Source organism: Chelmon rostratus, chromosome 5 (assembly GCF_017976325.1).
Source record: "Chelmon rostratus isolate fCheRos1 chromosome 5, fCheRos1.pri, whole genome shotgun sequence".
NCBI lineage: Eukaryota > Metazoa > Chordata > Actinopteri > Chaetodontiformes > Chaetodontidae > Chelmon > Chelmon rostratus.
In genome coordinates this window covers 3,672,479-3,694,184 of record NC_055662.1, presented here as the reverse complement: position 1 = coordinate 3,694,184, position 21,706 = coordinate 3,672,479, and the positions used below count along the sequence as shown (strand labels likewise).

The 21,706-nt window shown below is 41.5% G+C and overlaps 1 protein-coding gene across 1 annotated transcript in view; it reads left to right on the top strand.

The window, feature by feature from the left end:
* galnt9 (polypeptide N-acetylgalactosaminyltransferase 9) overlaps positions 1-20,328 on the top strand; it is an 83,721-nt gene extending 63,393 nt beyond the window's left edge. The window contains exons 7-11 of the mRNA XM_041937530.1: positions 9,591-9,776; positions 11,451-11,588; positions 13,802-13,897; positions 19,423-19,590; positions 20,182-20,328. Coding sequence (XP_041793464.1) covers positions 9,591-9,776; positions 11,451-11,588; positions 13,802-13,897; positions 19,423-19,590; positions 20,182-20,328 — 735 coding nt within the window. The remainder of the gene's footprint in view (positions 1-9,590; positions 9,777-11,450; positions 11,589-13,801; positions 13,898-19,422; positions 19,591-20,181) is intronic.
* The last annotated feature ends 1,378 nt before the right edge of the window (positions 20,329-21,706 follow it).

Sequence of the window (21,706 nt, the reverse complement as noted above, 5' to 3'; positions counted from 1 at the left end):
ATTCCGATTACAACCCATATACATTTTGGATTAAAATGTGATTTTCCATATCTGGATAATGGGTCCATATTTAGATCAGGCGTGACATAGTGACATTGAACGCATCAAGAAAGCAACAAAACATGACATTTTTTAACTTTCTATAAGTCTCTAAATGGAATTACATGTAAAGGTAGAACACTAAAAACAAAATGAAGACTTTCAAGAGCTTTCTATCAAGGTGAAATCAGGTGGAAAAATATCACAGCAGCAGAAGAAAATATCAGATACAGTTTTGCATGTTTGCGTTGCTGAAAGCGGCAGAATGCTGTGTCTTCTTTTTGAGAAGATCAATAGCCCGAGTGAGTCAGTCGGTCCTTCTCTGCACAGTAAAATAGCTCCAGATAATCTTCCTGTCAGCCGTGTTAAAATGAGATCCCTGAACGTCTTCACGTTGGTGTATGTTCGTGGCCGAGCTGTTTCAGCCGTGCACACAGAACGGCTGAGAAAAGTGGAGATGAACTCTGGTTGACCCCGGCCTACTGCTACACTCGTCTGAGCAAACCAGTGCCTCTGTTTGTTGCTGCAGGATAATTTTTCTCGCTGTCTGTCAAATACGTCAGCTGTCTAGCAAGATGAGGCATTATATTAAGTCTGCATGACCTCAGCACCCTCTTTCATCATCTCAGTCTAGGTTCTTAGCTGTGCACTGGCTTCCTCTATTCTGCCCTGTTTCCCTTTTCAAACACTGACTGACAAAAAGCCATGTTGGCAATATCATCCATGCAGTTTGAGAACTAGTGTGACTGAAGGTCAGGGGTTATTTTCAAGTGCCCTATATACTATGACATATACTATGTACGATACTCTAACAAAGTCCTTGTCAGAAGGTCAAAGAGCGCTTGAAATCTCCTCCCTCCACAGCTTTCTGACGTCTGAGAGGGCTGTGCCTGAACTTCTCTCTCAAGCTCTCCTTTTTCAATCTTTATCCAACTATTTGTGTCACGTTTTGTGTTTAAAACTTAGCACAACATGATGAATGTCTTGCAGGAGAGCTCTATCACCATATTTTATCGATTAGCTCCTGTGCAACGGCCAGCCACCGGTTTGTGTTTCCTCTTATCTTAACCCAGGCCCTACAGAGGTCACTGGTGAGACACAGATCCCGCTGTCAGTATCAGCGGCAATAGCTCTTCACAGGCTTCTGATTGGCCAACGTGGCTTCAGGGTCGGGGTTATATCACTGCCTGTTGTTTCGTAGCAGTTCCTCATAGGACGCTGGTTGGTACGAATGACTTTAGGCCTGGCTTAATGGATTCTCAGCTTGCCTGATCTTGTGATCTAGCTGCCATTCGAAGTAAACTTACATTTCTCAAAGGTTGATTCAGTCCTTTGCAAAGTGAGACACAGATGGATGCCCAAATTTGATGTTTTGTTGTACTTTCCAGATTCAGTGGAGAGTTTTCATGGCCCATGATAGTGAAAGCTGTTGTGACTTTTTTCAGCCACGTGTTTTGTTTGTTTTGTCCCCCATGAAAATATCTTAGATCCAAAGCGGTCTGAACGCCTGTCATGAGCCTGTATGTGCTGTATTTTTCCCAGTTTATCGATTGCATTGTGTAATGGCACTGATGGAAACCTGTTTACTGCTGTTAATAGCTTTTATGCTTTTTATGGCTGATGTTTTCTGTGGAGCTTATCACGCAAATGGTCCAGCTGCAATTAACTGACTGCATGTACAGAGACAATTAAATTAAATTAGCAATTACATTACCACTACATCAAAGTGCTCTGTGTTAAGTGCTTCCTCTTAATGATGCGGGCTGCAGTTTTCTGAAGGGTCAGTGCCAAATGGACTTCACAGAAATGCAGTCCTGAGGACCTGTGCGTAGGAGGTCATAAGAGGTGGAAGATTAAAACAATCTTATTTGGTATTTAGATTTTATCATATTTCCATAATATTAGAATATTTAAAGGAACAATCTGTAACTGCAGCATGCCCCCACCCCCTCTGTTTCCCCTGCACAGTAGAATGTTATTGAATGCTTTAAAACATTTAAAAAAAAACATTGATTTTCCATGTGCTTGGACAATTTCATTGCATGCTAATTTATTCTAATAACAAGGTATTCCAATTTCGTCAGTCAATACAGCAGTAGATTTTCCTTAGTATAGAACAACTCAGTTTAGTTAGCGTAAATGATTCCACCTATAGTTCAGTGATTTGCAATAGAACAACGTAAAGTGAGACCCTGTCATTAGCAGAGGCACTCTGCATGGTGTTGATATATTTTCCAGTGTGAACACGGAAGCACAAGCATCCTTATTGTCTTTCATGTCGAGGGGTAAAAAAATCGAATATTAAGCCTGATTTATTGCTGCTAATGCTTTGAATGGAGCCCTGGTTAGGAAGATACAGGCTGCAGGAGAGAGTCATGAGCAGTCCTGTCTGAGCCAGCAATCTGCTGTCCTGTTTTTCCTCCAAATCATCAGATCGGTGGTTCTCTCTTGCGTTGAAAAAGGTCACATCCGCACTGATGATCCTCAAAGGCGGAGTTGGCTCTCTGCAGATGTCCCAGGTCGTTTGCAGTTAAATCAAGGAAGACATTTTTCCCAGCCTCCCTCATGTTGTATCGTAAGTGGTGTGGGATTATTTTTTCACATCACCACATAGTCTCTCAACACGGAGAATAAAGGGTAGAATGCAAACAGATTATTTTTTTCTATTGCGTTGAAAAGGTCTTTTCACTCCATTACACATTCCACATGTACGGGGGAACTGTAAACACTGTGGAGAGGTGGTGCAGCCCAGTCAATTTTGAGGCCTGCACCTAGAGGTGAAGAGCAACTGAATTCAGAATTTAAAACAAAAGCTGACGGCATGATACTGAGATTAGATTGACATTACCGCTGCAATAAAAGCACATCTTCCTCATTCATTTCAATTATTGAAAAATGTGGCGTCATCTGCAAAAAAACCCCCAACACTTTTTAAATAACCTTTATGAAGTCTTTTGCCGTTGTGCAGTGTTTTATCCCCGAGCAGTCCTTCAAAATAAACTGCGTCCTGATACAGGTACATGAAGCAGCCCAATGCAGACACTTTTTTTTTTTTTTTTACAGTAAGGGTTACTTTTGTTTTGAATTTGTACATGAAAATTTCAGACCAAGTCATCTGAATGTCCTGATGGTCAAATCTCTGGTGCTGGCTGGTGAATAAACCGAATGGAGGACGATGGAGATGATTTTTCAGTCACACAGTCACCATGCAGTCTCACATATCACGAAAGGCAAACACCGCTGTGTGCTGGTGTCGATCTCAATGACCCTTGGAAGAGAATCCCAATCTAAATAGAATGTAAACTATTACTAACACAGAGAAGCACCACTATAGTCGACCCTGTTACTGCCATCTTTGATGACGTGATGTGTGAGGTCGGTCAAAACTCTGGCAGCAAGGAAGCTTCTTGTTCATCCATTCTTCTAATATAATTTGACCTTATAGCATTTGAGATGTTTTGTCACCATGATGCATGCCTGCACATTGTGCAAATACAATCAGTCACTCTCATTATACTGAGGGATTTGACAAAGTAAGTAAAGCGCATAAGATAAAACACATACAGCCGTCTCTCAGACACTGGCCTGCTCCCAGAGGTAAACAGGGCTTTGCATGTACGGAGGAAGCTACAGCAGCGCAGTTTATTCAGCCATGATATCTATTTTTTTTTTTTTTCTTATCAGTGGAACAGTTCTTACTCCTTTTCTGCCCTGAGAGTATCTGGATCTCAGAAAACACCCACAGCTACTAAAATTGGCAGATGATATAGCATTTTGCTTTGTTGGATACCTCATTTAAAAGTTTCTTGCAGTTTAGTTAGCATGTGATTGAGCACACCACATGTTGTGATATATAATTAAAAGAAATTATGCTTATTGAGATGATTACAGCCACACAGTACTATTATCAGCTGTCTGGGGAAGCAGTGGTTACAATGTGCAGCGAACTGAAAAAACTATATGAAAAGGAAAGAAATATTTAACAGCAGATCCGCCTATTGTACAGCCTTACTGGTTATTTTTAAAAATACAAGGATGTAAGTAAGAAAGTAGTCCTTTCCCTCATTACTGACAAAAACAAAAAAAATCTTTGTGTTACTTGCATCCAACGACTCTACATGAAGCAGGATGTGATGCAAAGAAACTAAAGCCTGTTCCACGAGCTTAGTTAGCTATTAGGTTTCTGACCTTCTGGAAATGGTGGTTGAGAAAATATTGATCTTCAATTTGCTTTTAGTGCTGGGCAAACTGCTAACTGCAATTACACATATACACATTTTCAATTATCCATGAGTGCTCCATGCACATATTCACAAGCACTTAACACGCATAAATACTTTAACTCATACACACACGTGCACACACACACGTGCACACACACTATTGATTTTAAACAGAAACCAAGATGGCATTACACAGGGCCTGCTGTGGTATAAAAGGTGATGGGTGGAATCTGCGAGAGCTAAAGACTTACCATTAAATTGGTATTGGGCTTACACCCACATAAGTGTCACAACCATGACGGCTATTGTGGAAAAGTAGCACTTGTCATGGGCAGCAGCAAAGCAGGTAAAGCCTACTCCAAAGAACTAATGGATATTTTCGGCCAGGGTCACTACGGATCATCAGCGGTGAAGATGAGGGGTCAGCCAGTCAATGGAGGTGTTTAAGCTTGGATCTGCCTCAGTGAACTGCTCCACCACTGATACATCCGGAACAATTAACGCTTTCAGGTTGAAGGAGAATAAAAGAGGATGGATTCCTTGATTAACATAGAATTAAACACAAGCTTTCATACGCCCTTGAGCATTATAGAAACATGTGAATTATGATAATTGGGACTTGCGTAAATGTTTGACAGTGTCTCATTTCCATGAATGCTGCACACTCGGCCATATGGCTCTAAGCGTACTGAATCAAACACCTTGGCTGCATGCAGGAGCACAAGTTGACGCAGCTCCCTCGGGTGATGCCCAGTCTGTTTCAGCACTGCCAGGTAGCAGAGCTGGAGGATGAGCTTTATGTTATTTTGTGTAGTTATTAGATGGCACTAATTAGATACCACTTTACAACCCGATAGTTCATGAATGACTGATTTAGCTTTAAGTAGCTTTAATATAATATAATGATTTATATGAATTAAATAATGTACTCATCTCTTTCCTAGGGGATAACTCAGATGATATGTGTTTTTTTTTGTTTTGTTTTTGTCAATCGAGTCCATGAAATTGCCTGTGTGCCCAAAGCCTGATATACAGTAACTTAATCCTTTTTACCATACAGCTGCATTGTTTCCCAAAACTATTAAAAACGCATGAGTGAGTCACACAGTTTCCCTCGGTGACATGTTCCTTCATTATCACGAACATGGGCACTGCAGTTTATTTTGAGGCAATCCCACATACACTGTGCTGCTGCCAGAAGTGCTCACCAGAGCACCAAATGTGTATTAAACCATCGCTGAAAATAGTCCCTAACAAATGCTCTGCTTACTCCTCGTTTGAGAAACATTTGGCAAAACCCACAGTGTCCAGCTGTTTTAGGAACTTATTTAGCTGATTTTTATTCTGCATTTCTGACCGGATTTTAAAGACGTACATCTCATCGGTTATTACTGGGGCTGAGAGCCACTGACAAAGTAAGGAAGCTGTTAAGTCTTGAAAAATGCATAATCCGTTTTGGTCTCGATCATGGGATGTATCGACAGTTACAAAAATACTGCATAAATTTGCCACCCTTATTCTTCAATGAGCAGATCCTGAGTCACTTTGAATCTGCTGCTGAGGAGCAGCAGGTTACTGATAAATAATCATTAATTTCTAATTACTGAAACATTATTCACTATTTGTGTGCTCCCTCACCTGGTGGCTCATCCCACTGGGTAGTGAATAATCCTTCATTATTTCAAATTGACCTCACCGTTACTTGTGATTTTTGCAAAGTAATGCATCATCCCATAAAACTATAAAGTTTCTTTACAAGCCAGACTGAGTAGATTTATCACAACAGATTTGAATCATCATGCATTTGCATGTAGGGGGTAGTCGGCTTAATATACTCACTAGTCACAAAAGAACGACAATGAAGGAAGAGGATGAGAAGGCCCACACCTGATGTTAGTATTATTGTTAGTATAATTATTACTATCACTTCAATGGTACCCTTATAGCCTGGCCAAGGGAACAAAGCTATGGGGAGAAAAGCTCCAAAACATGATTATTGTGAACACGCCCTGAAGCACAAGAAGCTGTATTTACTTTCATGGCATTAAATAAACATGGTTAGCTCAACACAGGCTTTACCCCTGCTCTGGACTTAATTGAGAGAGTAGTTTTGCAGCAGCAATCTCCTTTAACACCCAGCAGGGGGTATCGTTTTGGGTTCAGAGAGAAGTTAATGGATCAGAACATCTGCTACGCATTGTGGCGATGATCATTAAGAGACTGTGGGTGGTGGCGGCTCCGCACTTTGTACGGCTGGAAGGATATTACCATATGCTGAGGCATTCTGATGACGTTGCAACAGTGTGTAACTCCTGGGCTGCTTTCCTACAGCATGGCATAGACTTCCAGATTTGCATACTCTACATCAATGGAGGATTTTTTTTGCAGAGTTTTAAAATTCAAATCTTTTGCTGCACACTAAGAAATGACTGTTACACTACCACGTGACTGCCTGTCACTATTTTCTTACCTTGAGGATGTCGGACGAGTGTCACAACATCCCTGAGTCTACAATCGATCAATACTTTCTGCAGCAATTGATGCTTTTCAAGATGACATTTATTGCTTGGCTTTATATATCACTCCTTATGCGATGCACACTGCGCTCTTCAGATCAGATCTTGAACTATTGATTCACACTTTCATTTTCTCCTGCCTTGATTATTGTAATTCCCTCTACACGAGTCTCAGTCAAGCTGCTCTGAACCTTTTACACTCAGTTCAGAAAGCAGCTGCCAGCCTATTAACTAGAACTAGCCAGCGGTCCCAGCAGTTCTTACTTGCCTCCATTGACTCCATGTAAAATTCAGAATAATCTACAAAATCTTGATTACTAATAAGGCTCTGCATGACCTCGCCCCCAGTTACATTCCTGTAACTGGGGGCGAGGTCTCCTTGTCCAGTTTTCCACTTCCCGACCACTCCGATCCTCTAATCTTGGCCTTTTATCCATCCCCGCTCCAACTGCAAAAGCAAAGGTTTAAAGCGGCTTTTAAAAACACATTTTTATAGGCAGGCCTTTTTTATACATCTCCATTCTGGGCCTGTTTTGTTTTTGCTCTGTTGTCTGGTCTGTCCCTCATTGTGCTGTGTTTTATATGGCATTGTATTTTTACCTTATTGTTTTATTCATTTTTATCTCTTTGTGATTGTGTGTTTTAAAAGGTGCTATAAAAAATAAACCTCTACTTACTTACTTACATACTCTTGGTGTCAGGATTTTCTGTTGTCATAGGCAACTCTCCATGGCCTTTTGTATTTGTGGGCCAGAGCTCACAGACCAACTGATCACACACTTTTGTAACACCTAATTGCAGCATCAAGAACATGCGTATCATGTTAGAGGAAGATAATATAGCTTTAAGGAGAAGCTGGTGATATAAAGTAGAGTAAAAGTACTGTAAATAATGACTTTGTATGTTCTTTTCCAATGTAGTGGTCATTGTGCATGCTGGACTTTGTATTTTGTATATTTGGCTTGGCTCGTTTGTGAGCTGGAATATGCAGTGGCAGATTTCAGTGTGTCCATGCATTTTATATGTTAAGCGGTAATTCCAGTTAGGTGATGCAACTGATGCATTAATGAAGACACATGTTTGACCTTTATCCCTGTATTTAAATTTGCTCCCAGCCGTGGCAAGATATGAATATGTGTGTAGGCTTATTCACATTATAAGTTAATTCACTTGCCTTGTGTTCAATGCAAGATTTCATATTGTTAAACATTCTAAATATTGAATAGAGTGTACTTGTGTTTTGTGTTGCCACACGTATATTGAGATTTGTCAAGGATATGACATGAATTACTGTGCAGGGATAAATTGGTAAACTGTGGCCATTTTGAGCGAGCAATGCATTAAAATGGACAGAGGAGAACGGCTTTATATGAATGCACTAAATTATCATTATTTTGGTTGATCTTGGCTATCCTTCCCATTGGTCGTGATTGGGTGCTCACTGAATAAATTGCTAAGATCTGGAAATGTGGTGAGGTCACTATAAAGAAATCAGATGGGATAAGGACAAGAAGCAGAAAGACATTCAGGCAGGTTTTTAATAAACTCCCAGGATACAATAACCGCTGGAAACATCCATCACGGTTTACGGACCAGGCCTCTGAGTCAACACTGACCTTCAGCACTTGCTGTGTTTGTGGCCCTGCACAGTTTTCCTGTGCAAGGATTATTACTGACATTATAGCTCTACTTGCTTTTGGATTCACCTTGAAATACAGTGATCAGATAGTCTGGCTAAATGGTTGGCTTGTTTCTAACTTATCTGATTTCCTGACAGCCGTGTTTTGTCCGAGCCGACTTTGTTGCAGCACGGTTCCTGTGTTCCAAGATCTCAGCAATTACTTTGTGAGCACAATGTTATCGTGACCGATTGGAGGATTAATGGCCGAAACTCTGAACATAAGAACCAGATTGTAATAAACTAGAATTATCCTTTAATCCCCATGCTGCTTGATATTCAGGAAGGTTTCCTCTTCAGAGGACGGCAACTGTTTTTCAGCTTGACTTCGTGCCACATGCACTCCAGTGGTAACAAGTTTTAATTGTGGAAGAAGCAGCCTCAACAGCATGTCCGTAGAAACCTCTTAGACAACTGCAGCTTAATCTTCTTCTAAGTCCTGATGATCAGTGTGTTCTAAAGCCCCATATTTTAGCCAAAATATGATGAATACATCTTTGCTAACGTCCCATGTGGACGACTGCCTCATGAGCGAGAAAAAGGAGGCATCTCACTGACGTAATTTTTCATATTTAGGGTTAGGGGAGGGTCCGTTTTGAGTCAGAAAGATAAAGTCCAAGTGAAGTCACAAGTCCTGAGTGCAAGATGTCCGCCTTCATTCCCATAATGTTTATGTAAATCTCCCTGCCCTCCCCCCCTCCTCCACACAAACACTCAACCTGGACTATAACACACACACACACACATGTATACACCCTGGACTCTACAAACTCTCACTGATGTGAACCCCTCCCCTCAGGAAAACAACACACAGTCACTTTATTCACCACCAGTTGTTAAGCTAATTCTTTTTGCACTACCGTTTACATTTGCACTATTACATTCTCAGTGTTTCATTGTTTAGTTTGTACAGTTTTTATTTAGATTGTACAGTTTTTATTTATCTCTTTTCTAATATATGTCCTGTCACAAAGGGTTGAAGAGTAACGTAATTTCGATTCTCTGTTTGTCCTGTACATACTGCAGAATTGACAATAAAGCTGACTTTGACTTTGAAAAAGAGCTTGGTAAAGGCATCCCTATGTGAATCCACATTTGATCGAAACCTGGACTTTCTTTCCTGTTGCTATCTAGGTGTGGCAGTGTGGGGGGAGCATGGAAGTCCTCCCCTGTGCCAGAGTGGCTCACATCGAGCGCACCAAGAAGCCCTACAACAATGACATTGATTACTACGCTAAGCGCAATGCCCTGCGGGCCGCGGAGGTGTGGATGGATGAATACAAATCCCATGTCTACATGGCCTGGAACATTCCCATGAACGTAAGTTTTTCTCCGTCTTAGATCGCTCCCTTCCTCAGTCCCTGAGCTGCCGTCGCCCCCTCTCCTCCCTTCTCACTTGCTCATTCAGACACGCAGCCCGGTCCTCCGGAGACACTAGTCAATAGAAATTCAAAATTCAGATTTCATCCCACTTGACCTTCACACTGGCAGCAGAACGAAGGCAGAGCGGAGAGGCAGTGGATTCTCACTCCAAACAGATGAGAGGCGTGCACCAAGTGAACGAGAGGAGCCTCCTATCTAATGAGTCTATTTCCAAACACATCACTTTAGCTTAATTGCTTTCAAGGGTCTTTTGAGATGGGCAGCAAAATAATAAACAGCTACTTTCATTAATAAAAAGTTTGATATTGAATCCTAATTGCCTCCTCAGCCACGCAGAATGAGATGATTGTCAGCGAAGGACGTCAGTGAAGGCCTCTGAATGCTCTCCAAAACAACACTGCTGATCATAACAATATAATAAAGGGTTGTGCCGCAGTCATACACCGGTTGAATATGCTGCTGGTGCCTGCATGGCGTTTAGACATTTGGCACAAACATCATTACATGAGTGCTCACTAAGTTCAGGTAGAAAGTGCCAACTGTGGAAATGCTCTAACCCGCATGTGTGTGTGTGTGTGCACAGCATGGAGTGCATGTTGGGGAGGATGGAGGGGGCCAACTTTGACAAACTAGCCAATCGGGCCACATCTCCTCTCCAGTGCAATTACAAACACAGTGGTATGGCATGTTATTACCCCAGCTGTCCTGTGGCGCAGAGATTTTTTGTGTACAGTACAAGGACCTAACGCTACGATTATTCCATCTACCTCCCTCCCCCCCGTCAAACACGCCCATACACATAATCACAGAATCTTGTTATTGTCTGCGGTACCCACTGAGAGCACAATTACTTTGGTGGGGGAAGGCTTTATGATTCACCACAGAAGCCAGCCCCAAGTCCAAATACTAAACAACATCTCAGTGAAATTGAATGCATTTGTTATTGTTGCTTTATGGTACAAGAAAAGTGGGCATTTCCAGCTAGAATTCATTATTAACAGATGTTGAAAGCACGTTCAGCAGCTGGCTGTACAACTGATGAGGAGGATTTGCCTGGAAGCCCTGTCTGGTAATAAGACAACTGTGCGTGTGTGTTTGTGTGTGTGCGCCTTTGCACCAATTGTCCTTTCATATGCGTGCAGAGCATATTTTCTATGGCAGGACAGGGTAAGTGATTCTTTGCATATTCATGCACATTTAAACAGTGTACTGCACATACTGATATGGATTTTGCGTGTGTGTGTGTGTGTGCGCGCGCGTGCGTGTGCATCAGGATCAGGCCACGCAGTGTAGCTATTGGGTATTCCCCTAATCAGTCTGGGAAGCCACCTCCATAATGCAAGCAAGGCCGTGAGGGCTCATAATTAAGCAGCTGATTAGAATTTGCTCAGCACAGATCATGTCTAATGAAAGAACAATGAAGGTCCCCCATGACAGGCGCATCCATCCATCTCTTAACTAAATGCTTGTTGAGTCCTCTCAGCACCTCAACACTCTTATGTCTTCCATTTCTCCAGCAGCTAGTACTCTCACTTGGTTCTTAAGTAAAGTGCCCCCTGGCTAAGAGGGTTTTTTTTCTTTTCGTCTTTGCTCTGCACCATTTGTTGACAGAACCCTGGAGTGGATTTCGGGGATGTCTCCGAGCGCTTGGCCTTAAGGAAGAGGCTGCAATGTCGGAGTTTTCGCTGGTACCTTGAACACGTCTACCCAGAGATGCGGATCTACAACAACACCATCACATACGGCGAGGTGAGAAAGATACTTGCTAACAGGATTATAGGAAACAGTCTGCATGTTAATTTTTCTATATCATCCCTTGTAATTCTATTACAGAGCCGCGGTTTAGAGAGGATGCAAACACTGAGACAGCTAATTTGATTCCACGGATGATAAATACAGAAAATGAGTGAGAACTTATTAATTTGTGAGCTGTACATTATCAGGATCTTTTTTGAGAAACATTTCCCTGCAACACAGATGTCAGCAGCTACATGAGATCTGCTGTAGTTTGTACGAATTAAACACGAACTGAAACGTGCAGATAAACGGTCATCGCAGTGACTGGCTCATACCCTCCACATCAAAACATGCCAAAAACAAAATGACTACGAATTCGCCGTAGGCAGGGAAGCAAAGGTATCGTGTTGCTATAGCAATGCAGCATCACCACACAGGATTAGATGCAATTTCCTCAGAATGAGTTTTAATTAAACACTTATTAGTTTTCCATTCCAACTTGATTGTTTTGGGCTTGGCTGCTCGCTGAGCACAGTGGGGGAGGAAGCAGGATTATGACAGGTTGAAGAACTGAACACATTCCAGTGTCAGACACTATTTGAAGGTTTGCTCAAACACAACATTTTTCATCATCTCAATTTCAACAATGGAAAACAGAGGACAATCAATATGCTGGGCAAATGCAGTGTTTGAATACATCAAAATTATCTTCAAGATTCATCAAAGTTGTGTGAATTTACTCCCTCCTTTGTTTCCCCTGCTGCCCATTTTGGCTCTGTCACCCAGTTAATGGATTCCTCAGAGCGGCAGCCACTTAAGTGGCACTATTTCAGATCTGTCGACAAGCCTTGTGTTGCCACGCAGCCACCGCAGCAGAAGTGAGCCTCATCTGTCACTGAGCATCAGCGCCACGCTAGGCCATGCTGACCAGACCAGCCAAGTGGAACCTTCCCTGACAACAGCGCATGATAGATATGTCACAACCTGGAAATGAAGCCGTACGCATTCAAATCACACAGAACCGAAGCTCACGCTCAGTGCACACCACCATCTGGAGGCCTGGAGGGAGAGGCAGAGCTGGGGCTGGTCACTGCATGATGATATCCTACCGTGGCCAGTTCATCACTTTGAGATGCTGTGTGAGCGAGCCACAATCGATCTGGTAGACAGGAGGCGATGTGACATGCACACAGGAATTTACTTGCTTTCAGATTAATTTTTGGGGCAAATGTGACCACAGCATCCAGAAAATTATTTTTCTCAGTTAATATGAGCTACTGACAGGCTGATACAAGCTACTGTAGTTTTGGGCTGAAGTAAACAACAGCCAATATGTTCATCACATATTTAAAATGTACAAGATTTGTGGTTTACCCCTGTCATGCTTATGAATTTGCTTTTTGTGGTTTGCTGCTCCTTCACAGAGAATGAGGCAGATTTTTGCCCAGCTGGCACCCCTGAAGCTAATGAGAGAAATGAGAACCAAAACAATTATTGTCCATTTTCAACACATTATTTTTCTTTTCTCCAAAAGCAGAAGTGAAAAACAAGTTGCAGCTTTTCAGGCAGTGTTGTGCGGGACTATGTCTTGGCGGGGCATGGACTTCATAGCGAAATTAAATAAAATGTGTTAATTAGTGATCTTATTTAGCTATATTGAGCTACTTAATTAGGTAGGCCTCAGCTTCAAACAGTTTTTAATGAACAGATAGGAAAATGGTCGGCATCTTCTCATCCACTGCACTTGCTGTCTGATGCCCTGGACTGGGCTGACAGTACAAATGCTCTGTGTATTAAAGGCCAGAGCAGACTCTATCCGCTGAGGAGACTCGGGTCTGTTGGAGTGCAGGGGTCAGTCCTGAGGAGGTTTTTTGATTCTGTGGTGGCACCAGCCATCTTTCTATGGAGTGGTCTGCTGGGGCAGGGACATCTCAGCTGTTGACAGACAGAGACTCAGCAGACTGGTTAAAAAGGCCAGCATGCTGCCGTCAGACTTTACAATCAACACTGCTCCCAGCAGACCACACACACGGAAACTGTCAAACTCGCTCACGTACATTATAAGTGTACTTACTTACTGTGCAACATCAATATTTCCTGTGTGCAGTAATGTGAATTCAACCATTTTTGCAATTCAGATGGTGATGACCTGCCCTCTACTGTCCAAGAAGCTTCTCTCATTCAGACATTCATTAAGTACCTGCACCTCTTCTGCTGTCTTTCAGGTGAGGAACAGCAAAGCTAGCGGCTACTGCCTGGACCAGGGCTCTGAGGACGATGACAAAGCCATCCTCTATCCCTGCCACGGCATGTCCTCCCAGGTCAGACGAGACCCATCAGCTGTGTGTGCGCCCATGTTCGTTGCTGTGTTCGTTAAGCAGTCGTGTTCATCAGACACTCAGTCAATAATGCAATTAAGATGTCGGCGTGTTTTTGTGTGGACTACCCTCCTGGCAAAAATAGACATTCATTCTTGGATTCACAGATCACCAGATTCTGCATTTTAACACGTGACTCTCCTCAGATGATGCGGTGTAATTACTCTCCTCTTTAAGCCCCTAGAAGTTAAATCACATTTTATTTAATAAGTGGTGGTAGCAACAGCACTATAGAGACAAATATGTTTGCCTGATTGCTTCTCATTATCAGAACACTAGACTCACACACACACACACACACACACGTCTCCCGCTGAAGCGTTTAAGTGAACAGCTAAGACACACCAAAGATACACTGAGGGCAGATTACAATATTATTACCTAAATCACCAGTGAAGTAGCTTGAGTAAATTGTAAATACAGTGAAATGTAAATCCACATTTGGGAGCAACATAAATCGATTCAATCAGGAGACATATTCATCTTGAAAAATGACTCTGGTTGACAAGTAATAAACTATCAAAGATGTTTGTCAGGATACTCATGGATGGAGAATTAGCAACATATGGTTTTACTGTCAGTTTGTAAGTTGTTCCACTGTAAAAAAAAAAAACATGAAATGGGAGTTTCAGGTTGGTGATAATCAAGCAGAGTGTAAACGCATCTCGGCATGATAACATCCACTAAACCTGTGTGGGTGTAATTATTGGAAAATAAATACAGATGGCAAGAAATACATAAAAGTGACATTTGCTGCAAAAAATATGCACTGCATTTGCAAAAGCTGCAGATTTCAAGAGCATTAAATTCAGAGAACCTGCGCAGTGTGGAACATGAGCTGCATTTATGCATGGCTTTGGCATCTTGACTATACAAATATGTGCAAACTACTATTGAATTCAGTTCAATAACCTAGAAGATCAATCAAGATTTTTTAGTAGCATCGCCTTTGCTTAATCAATATCACTGTTGAGGTTGAAAAGGTTTTTCAAGTCCATGAGCAGCTGTCACATTAAATGATATAATCTCTCTCTGCTCTCCAGTCAGACAGGCTGCCTCTCGCCTCCTGTCTTAGTAAATTAACACTTACTGTAAATCTAAAAAACGTCGGTAAACACGCTCAATGACAGCAGTGTTGACAAGTACTCTGTATTTGCATTTAAAGTGAAATGGACAAAATGAACGATGACAGTATAAAGTTAAATATACAGTGTTCAACACAGAATCATAATCAACGAGAACCTGAGTTGTAGAGGATAATGTGTGGGTAAGTAAGTAACTTCATCGAAGGCAATTTTCTTTGTGGACAAACAATGTCTTTGTGCCATTTTCTATTCTTAATCTGTCCTTACTTCTCCTGCTGCAACACAGTGTGGGTGAACACATTTCCACAAGTCTTCATAAAATTTTGCTGCTCCAAAAACACTCTGTTAGGCTGCAGCCCACTGAAATCCTTTCACTCCACCAGCTCCTCTTTTTCTGGAGCTCAACTTCTTACGAGTTATGTAGAGATGTGCTTTTTTTCGTATGAGGTGCGATTCAAAGATGGGAATCTTCCAGATAACTTCAAAACTAATTCAGAGTCACTCTTACTTAACCATGCAGTCATATAAGCTTCATCTTCCCAAACATCTCCCAAGCAGAAATCCATTTGAAGTCATATACAGGTGCTCCTAACTGATGGGACTTCTTTTTTTCCTCATTCAGTTAAAATTGCATCTTTCTTAACATTCTACAAAGCATATTTTAAGAACACTTTAAATAACATAACATGTATTTTGACTTTGTGAATTTATTTAATATTTTTTTATTCATAATGCCTTTTTTGGCTTTTTTTTCATCCTCCTGCCCATTAATTTTCATCATTTGTCATTTGTTTGATTTTAACCTGAACCTATTTCAGAATCATGTGAAGACCTGAACATCTTGAGTGATCTCCCTGCAACTTCACTCAAATAATTCAGACTCTTACGGTTTTGGATCACACAAAAACTGAGAGACACATGGTCTTGAGAATTCACATTAACGAGTGGAACAAGCCATGAACATACTGCCTTTAAAGACACAGACTATGTTTTGCATTATAGATTTTATGTGGTTCAGTAATACTGCATGATGTCAGTCTGCATGCTGGATTTGGAAGCTGCTCATCGGTCAGACAAGGCAAAAGGTACACGTTAGTACTGACCCAGACGCAGTGACTGCACTGCCTGATGAATGACAATTGAGCGAGGTATCGCCAACAGCTCTAATTGAGCAGCTCAGTAGGAAAACTGGGCCACTCCCAGGTGAGAGTGCATGTATTTATATGACTATGCAGTCAGATGCTGAAAAAATGTGTGCTCAGCATAATAATTGACTTGAACAGATTCCAGGACAAATGGCACTGTGGGTGGGAGGCCGCTGTCCTGTTTTTGTGCCTATTTTCCTTTTGTGCTCTGGAATAAGAGACAACCCTGAAAATGACAAATCATGCAAATTCTATTCATGCATCCCTCTTTTTTTCTTACATTTTCCATCTTTCCAAATTGCCCCTCTTGCAGGTGAGTGACATGTTCATTATCTGTCATTTGAGGGAGCAGGAGGCCAGCAGCTCACTAGCCTCTTGTCTTCTCTTCTACAGTAAGAGCTCACTGGGGTCCAGCAATGTAAAGCCTCACTGCCTCTTTTAATCCTGATCCCCCGGGGAAACAAACAAATAGAGATGAATTTTGTGCCTTTGTATCATTAGATTACAGCGATGACTGACATTACTGTGAGCGGGACGAATTTAATTTCCTGGGACAATGTGATTTTGCATTCCTTTTTACCATTGCTCCTTTTACTTATGAAAAAATATAATTGGCCAGAATAAATCTTTATTGTAGTCCTGATGAATGAGTCTCTCTGCTGGCTCTCCCAGTGGAAATCTAAATCATGGCTTCTCACCTTTGTCCGATGCAGTGAAAGCATAGTGGAGTAGCTGCATCATACTCATATACACACCTAGCGGTAGCCTGCTAGAGTTAATGATGCATCTTTTTACTTGCTTTCTTTCTGTTGATGAGCATTTCAATGCTAAAACATGGATCAGCAATATTAAAAAAGAAAGGAGGTTCAATGTGGACCAGTAATCCCACGCTTCCTGCATTAACCAGCAGAATACTGCCCAGTCTGAGGTGTGTGGAGGTGGGTGTGGGTATTCTGTAGCAGCCTGGTGTTGGTGACAGGATGTTAGAATGCACCATGATCATTTTTAAATCATTGCACACTGCTTTACTAACATTCCTGCTTTATCTATGTTAAATGGGGTGTTTTATTAAAGTACTTTATTTACATTTTTTATTTACTTTTATTGCTGCACATTTACGTTGAGCATTTATTTTGCTGCCGCTGTGTTTCTGAGACGTCTGTTCTCAGTGCAAAATCTTTCTGCTCACCTAAACCGCAGAAATAGTCTGAGCACTGCTTACGCTGTTCCTTCGGACTCAAAATCAAACTTCCTGGATTTCCCCTTGCAAAGAATCCCAACTATGTGTCGTGCCCTTGGGTGTGCATGGTGCTGATGAACACCTTCTGCACTGCTTATGCTGTGGGGCCTCTTAAATCTCCCCTTTAGAGGTTTGTGTAGAGGCTGGAAGCTCACTCAAATTCCCATGCTAGACTGTGGTACCATGTAGAGAGGACCTGTGCAGGGTCCAGAGCTGAAACCCTCTTTAAGACGTTTGCCATAATCTGTGGCATAAACTTACTCCTGGTGGAGCGAGGTACAAGAAGGGTACAAATGTGGAGATTACAACCCAATACAATGCACAAACACTCCATCTTATGTTTACATTGTTACAGCGTAGCACCATTAATGAGCTAATTAAGAAACTTGATTAGCTTGACCTCCAGAAAGCGGCTACAAAACTTTTGCGATGGCAGGAAGGCAATGAAGCATCTAATGCTGCTGCAAGAGGCGCAGGTTAATTGGCCTGGCAGAATCATTTCCTTGCGTTAATTATTTGTTATGGTCCCATTTTAAATGTATTAGCGTATAAAAGGCTGCCAGACCTAGCTGTAAACAGGTATTAGTGGGGATTAGACAGGGTTTTCTTATGCCAGTTGTAGTTTACACCATGGATAATTCATTTTAGAGCCTTATAATGCAGAAAGACCCAAGACAGCAGTTCAAAATTCTGTCTGACCTGACTGTCTGCCACAGTGACCTTTAGTCTGCCACCTGCAGTAAAATAACACAAGTTCACAACATTATGTGTCTCTCATTAGACTGTTTGAAATGTGCTATGTAAATACTGAGATTCTAGTCAGAAGAATTGTCCTTATCAGCACCCTCACGACCAGCCCAAGCGGCTCCAGTGAACCTTGAGTGACGCACAGAGTGGGGCTTCATTCTTTTCCTGTTTGTTCCGAGTGGCTCTTTAGGGCAGAACATTGGATTAAAAACCACCTGCCTTCATCTTTTCTCACAAGGAGCGGCAGCCACACGGAACACTTACTGCAGCTCCACTTTCTCCACCCATGCTCCAACAGTCCTCCACTCACACACACTGGCATGGGTTTGCAGAGATGTTTACATGTTAAAATTGATTGATAAAAGCATGGGGCTTATCTTTGTATGACCACAGTAATGGGTTTTCATACTATTAAATTTGAAGTTTCAACACATTCATTTACAGGTTTGTAGAGATGGTAGTCACAAGAACCTTCATTCCATCTCATTTTTTTCAGTCAAACCCTCTGAAAAATCTGTTCTTAAAAAAAAAAAAAAAATCACACATACAGGAAAGGATATAGCATTTTTTTTTTTTTTTTTTTTTTTTTTTGCATCATTAAAGCATTAGAGTCCATTGAGCGTAAGTCAGCTTTTCAGCAGTCTGGATTCAGAGGAATTCTGTTCCACTGATTCTCCCAGGACGAACATAACATAGCTTCCGTGCCTGCGCTTTAACTGAGGACAGCGTGTGCGTGTGTTATTCAGGACAGCCGTGAGTGTGTGTTCCTCTCAAAGCAGGGCTGCCGTCGCACTAAAGACCTCCCTATCTTTGGCATCTCATTTTTCAGAGAGGATCACTCGCATAAATAATAAATGCTATCTCTACTGTATCCTTACGTAATAGATACTTATCGTCACAGAGCCTTTCATGTGCAGGATTAAACAGCGAGGGATCAAGTTTTGGTTTGGGGAAATATTGCAGCATTAATAAGATGCACACTGTGGTTTCCGTGCGGTGCCATTCACGGATATATTCTATAATCTTGCATTTTTTAATGTAGGAAGTAGGAAGTTGTCCATAAATGGTCAAAATTGAGATAAGACCTAAATCTGACTTTTTGACATATATGATCTTTTTTTTTTACAATATGGTGCACCATTGCACCAAATTTCTAATTTCTGTGAAAATGTGTTTGTTTGTTGAAGCTGTGATTGCTGCTGCAGTTTGTGAGTCCAGCAGTCTAACACATTGGTTATCTCTTTGTTGCAGCTTGCCCGCTACTCCACTGAGGGGCTTCTCCAGCTAGGACCCCTGGGGTCAACCACCTTCCTGCCTGACACAAAATGCCTCGTTGACGATGGCAGAGGACGCACTCCCAGGCTGAAAAAATGTGACGCCGTTTCAAGGATCTCCCAGAGGCTTTGGGACTTCACACAGGTAGAAAGAAAATACATGATCTGATTCTTTGATCACTGGGTCAGACACACCAAGCGCAATGAAATAATACAGACAATTTTCTGGATGCTTAATAGCTGTCGTTGAGGCCAGAAAAACAGATGTCAGAATATACGATAAGATAAGATTCATTTTAATCCCCAGCCAGGGAAATTCAGGTATTACAGGCAGCAGGCAATAGCCAAAAAAAAAAAAGCAACAGAATACAGAAATATAAACTACAAAATAAAAGCTGACTATATACAGTATATGTATATTTTATACAAAGGACTATATAAAAAATATGTAAAAAATATATATTGCCACAAAAAACTATAAGAAATATTGCCATAAAAATATACTGAGTACTAAGTACAGCATTTACACTATTGCACAGTAATGTAGTAATGAATATTTATGTGTCACAGTAGAATACCAGTATGTATTGGTAGGTTAAGTACTTAATGTGAGTGAAAAAAGTAATATTGCAAATATGGGAGTTATTGTGTGATTGAGCGTTTAGTGTTGCAGCCATCCATTTTGGTTAAGACTAATGTGCAAATTCAGTCATATGTGCATGTGTTTTTGTTGCAGAATGGTCCAATAATCAGCAGGGACACTGGTCGATGCTTGGAAGTTGAAATGTCCAAAGATGCCAACTTTGGCCTTCGCCTGGTGGTCCAGAGATGCTCCGGACAGAAGTGGATGATACGAAACTGGATCAAGCATCCCAGGCACTGAAGCCAGAGAACAACCTCTGAGACAGTTTGGGCAGGGTTTCAAGTCGCGGTTGGATGTCAAATGTTGGACAGTTCAGAGAGGAGCGGGGGACTGGTGGTGCTAGCGTGTGGTAGTTCACACTACAGACTGCACTGAGCTTCCCGAAGGCCGCGGAGCTTTCCAACACCGAGTCTTAAAGAAGAATATGGTCACGTTTTTGACTGAGCTGCGCGTTCCCAGAGACCTTACTGGATGCCGCGTTGTGTGAAATGGTCCACATTTCTGACATTCAGCTACATGTACAGAACAGAGAAACAAGACACCTGAGTGCAGCCCCTGAAGGTGGCTCGAGATCCTAGTAATTATTTTCTTTCTACTGTAAACTAAAGTATCACATCTTTGGAGAAGAGACAGAATGTGTGTGTGTATGTGTGTGTGTGTGTGTGTGTGCGAGGGTGAGTGCTTTGTTTTTTTCTGAGTGCATCTAAGCAAATCAAAAGATATGATTGCTGTCAATTGACATCCACATCAAAATGATTATTTTGGGCTGTGATTTGAAAAATTGGTTTGGACATATTGTGCTGCCCTGGAATACATGTAGACGGCTTCAAAGGGGCTGCCCATCACATGACCGGAGGCATTTCACCTGCACTCACACAAACCACTGCAGTTCTTTGTTTCTTTGGACTGTATTGCTCTCAGTGGACAGGAGCAATCATGTGCCTTTTTTTCTCATTTTTCTGCTTAATCTGACCGGGGAATGTCAGTCCCAAAAGCATGTACAAAATTATTTGAAAATTATTAATATATAAAACAATGTATAAAACAGTCTAATGATAGTAATATATTGTAAAAAGTGAAAAATTGATATCCGTCCTCTGATAACAATTAGGATAATAAAATCATTTTTATGATGAGCCGCCTCTCCGTCTTTCTCTTCCCAGGTGTTTGTGTCACTGCTGTTGTCAATTCAAAGATCTCATTGTAAACTTTTGTTGTGTGTACTTGGCTGTGGGTTACATAAAAAACTACGCATTTTCTTTTGTACTATTGTAAAGCCAGTTGCTAACAGCACCAGAACAATTGCCTGTCTTTTGTTTTGCCTGCACTTGCAAACACCTCAAGCCTCCATCGGGTTTCTGGCCCTGTGTACTGTGATTGTTCCAAGCCGCCCACTGTATAGCAGGTCTGCAGAAAGCGCTGAAAGCTTTCCAATTATTTTACCCAGAAAGAAACTTCTTTACTTGCTCGGTTTTTCTCATGTTCAGCCAAAAATGTGTCAGGTACGGATGAATGATTGAAAGCATCTTTTGACGTGCTCAATATCAAAACATGTTCATAAGACGCCCACAATCTCTTTTTAGTTATATAATATGTACTTATAATACTTTCATTGACG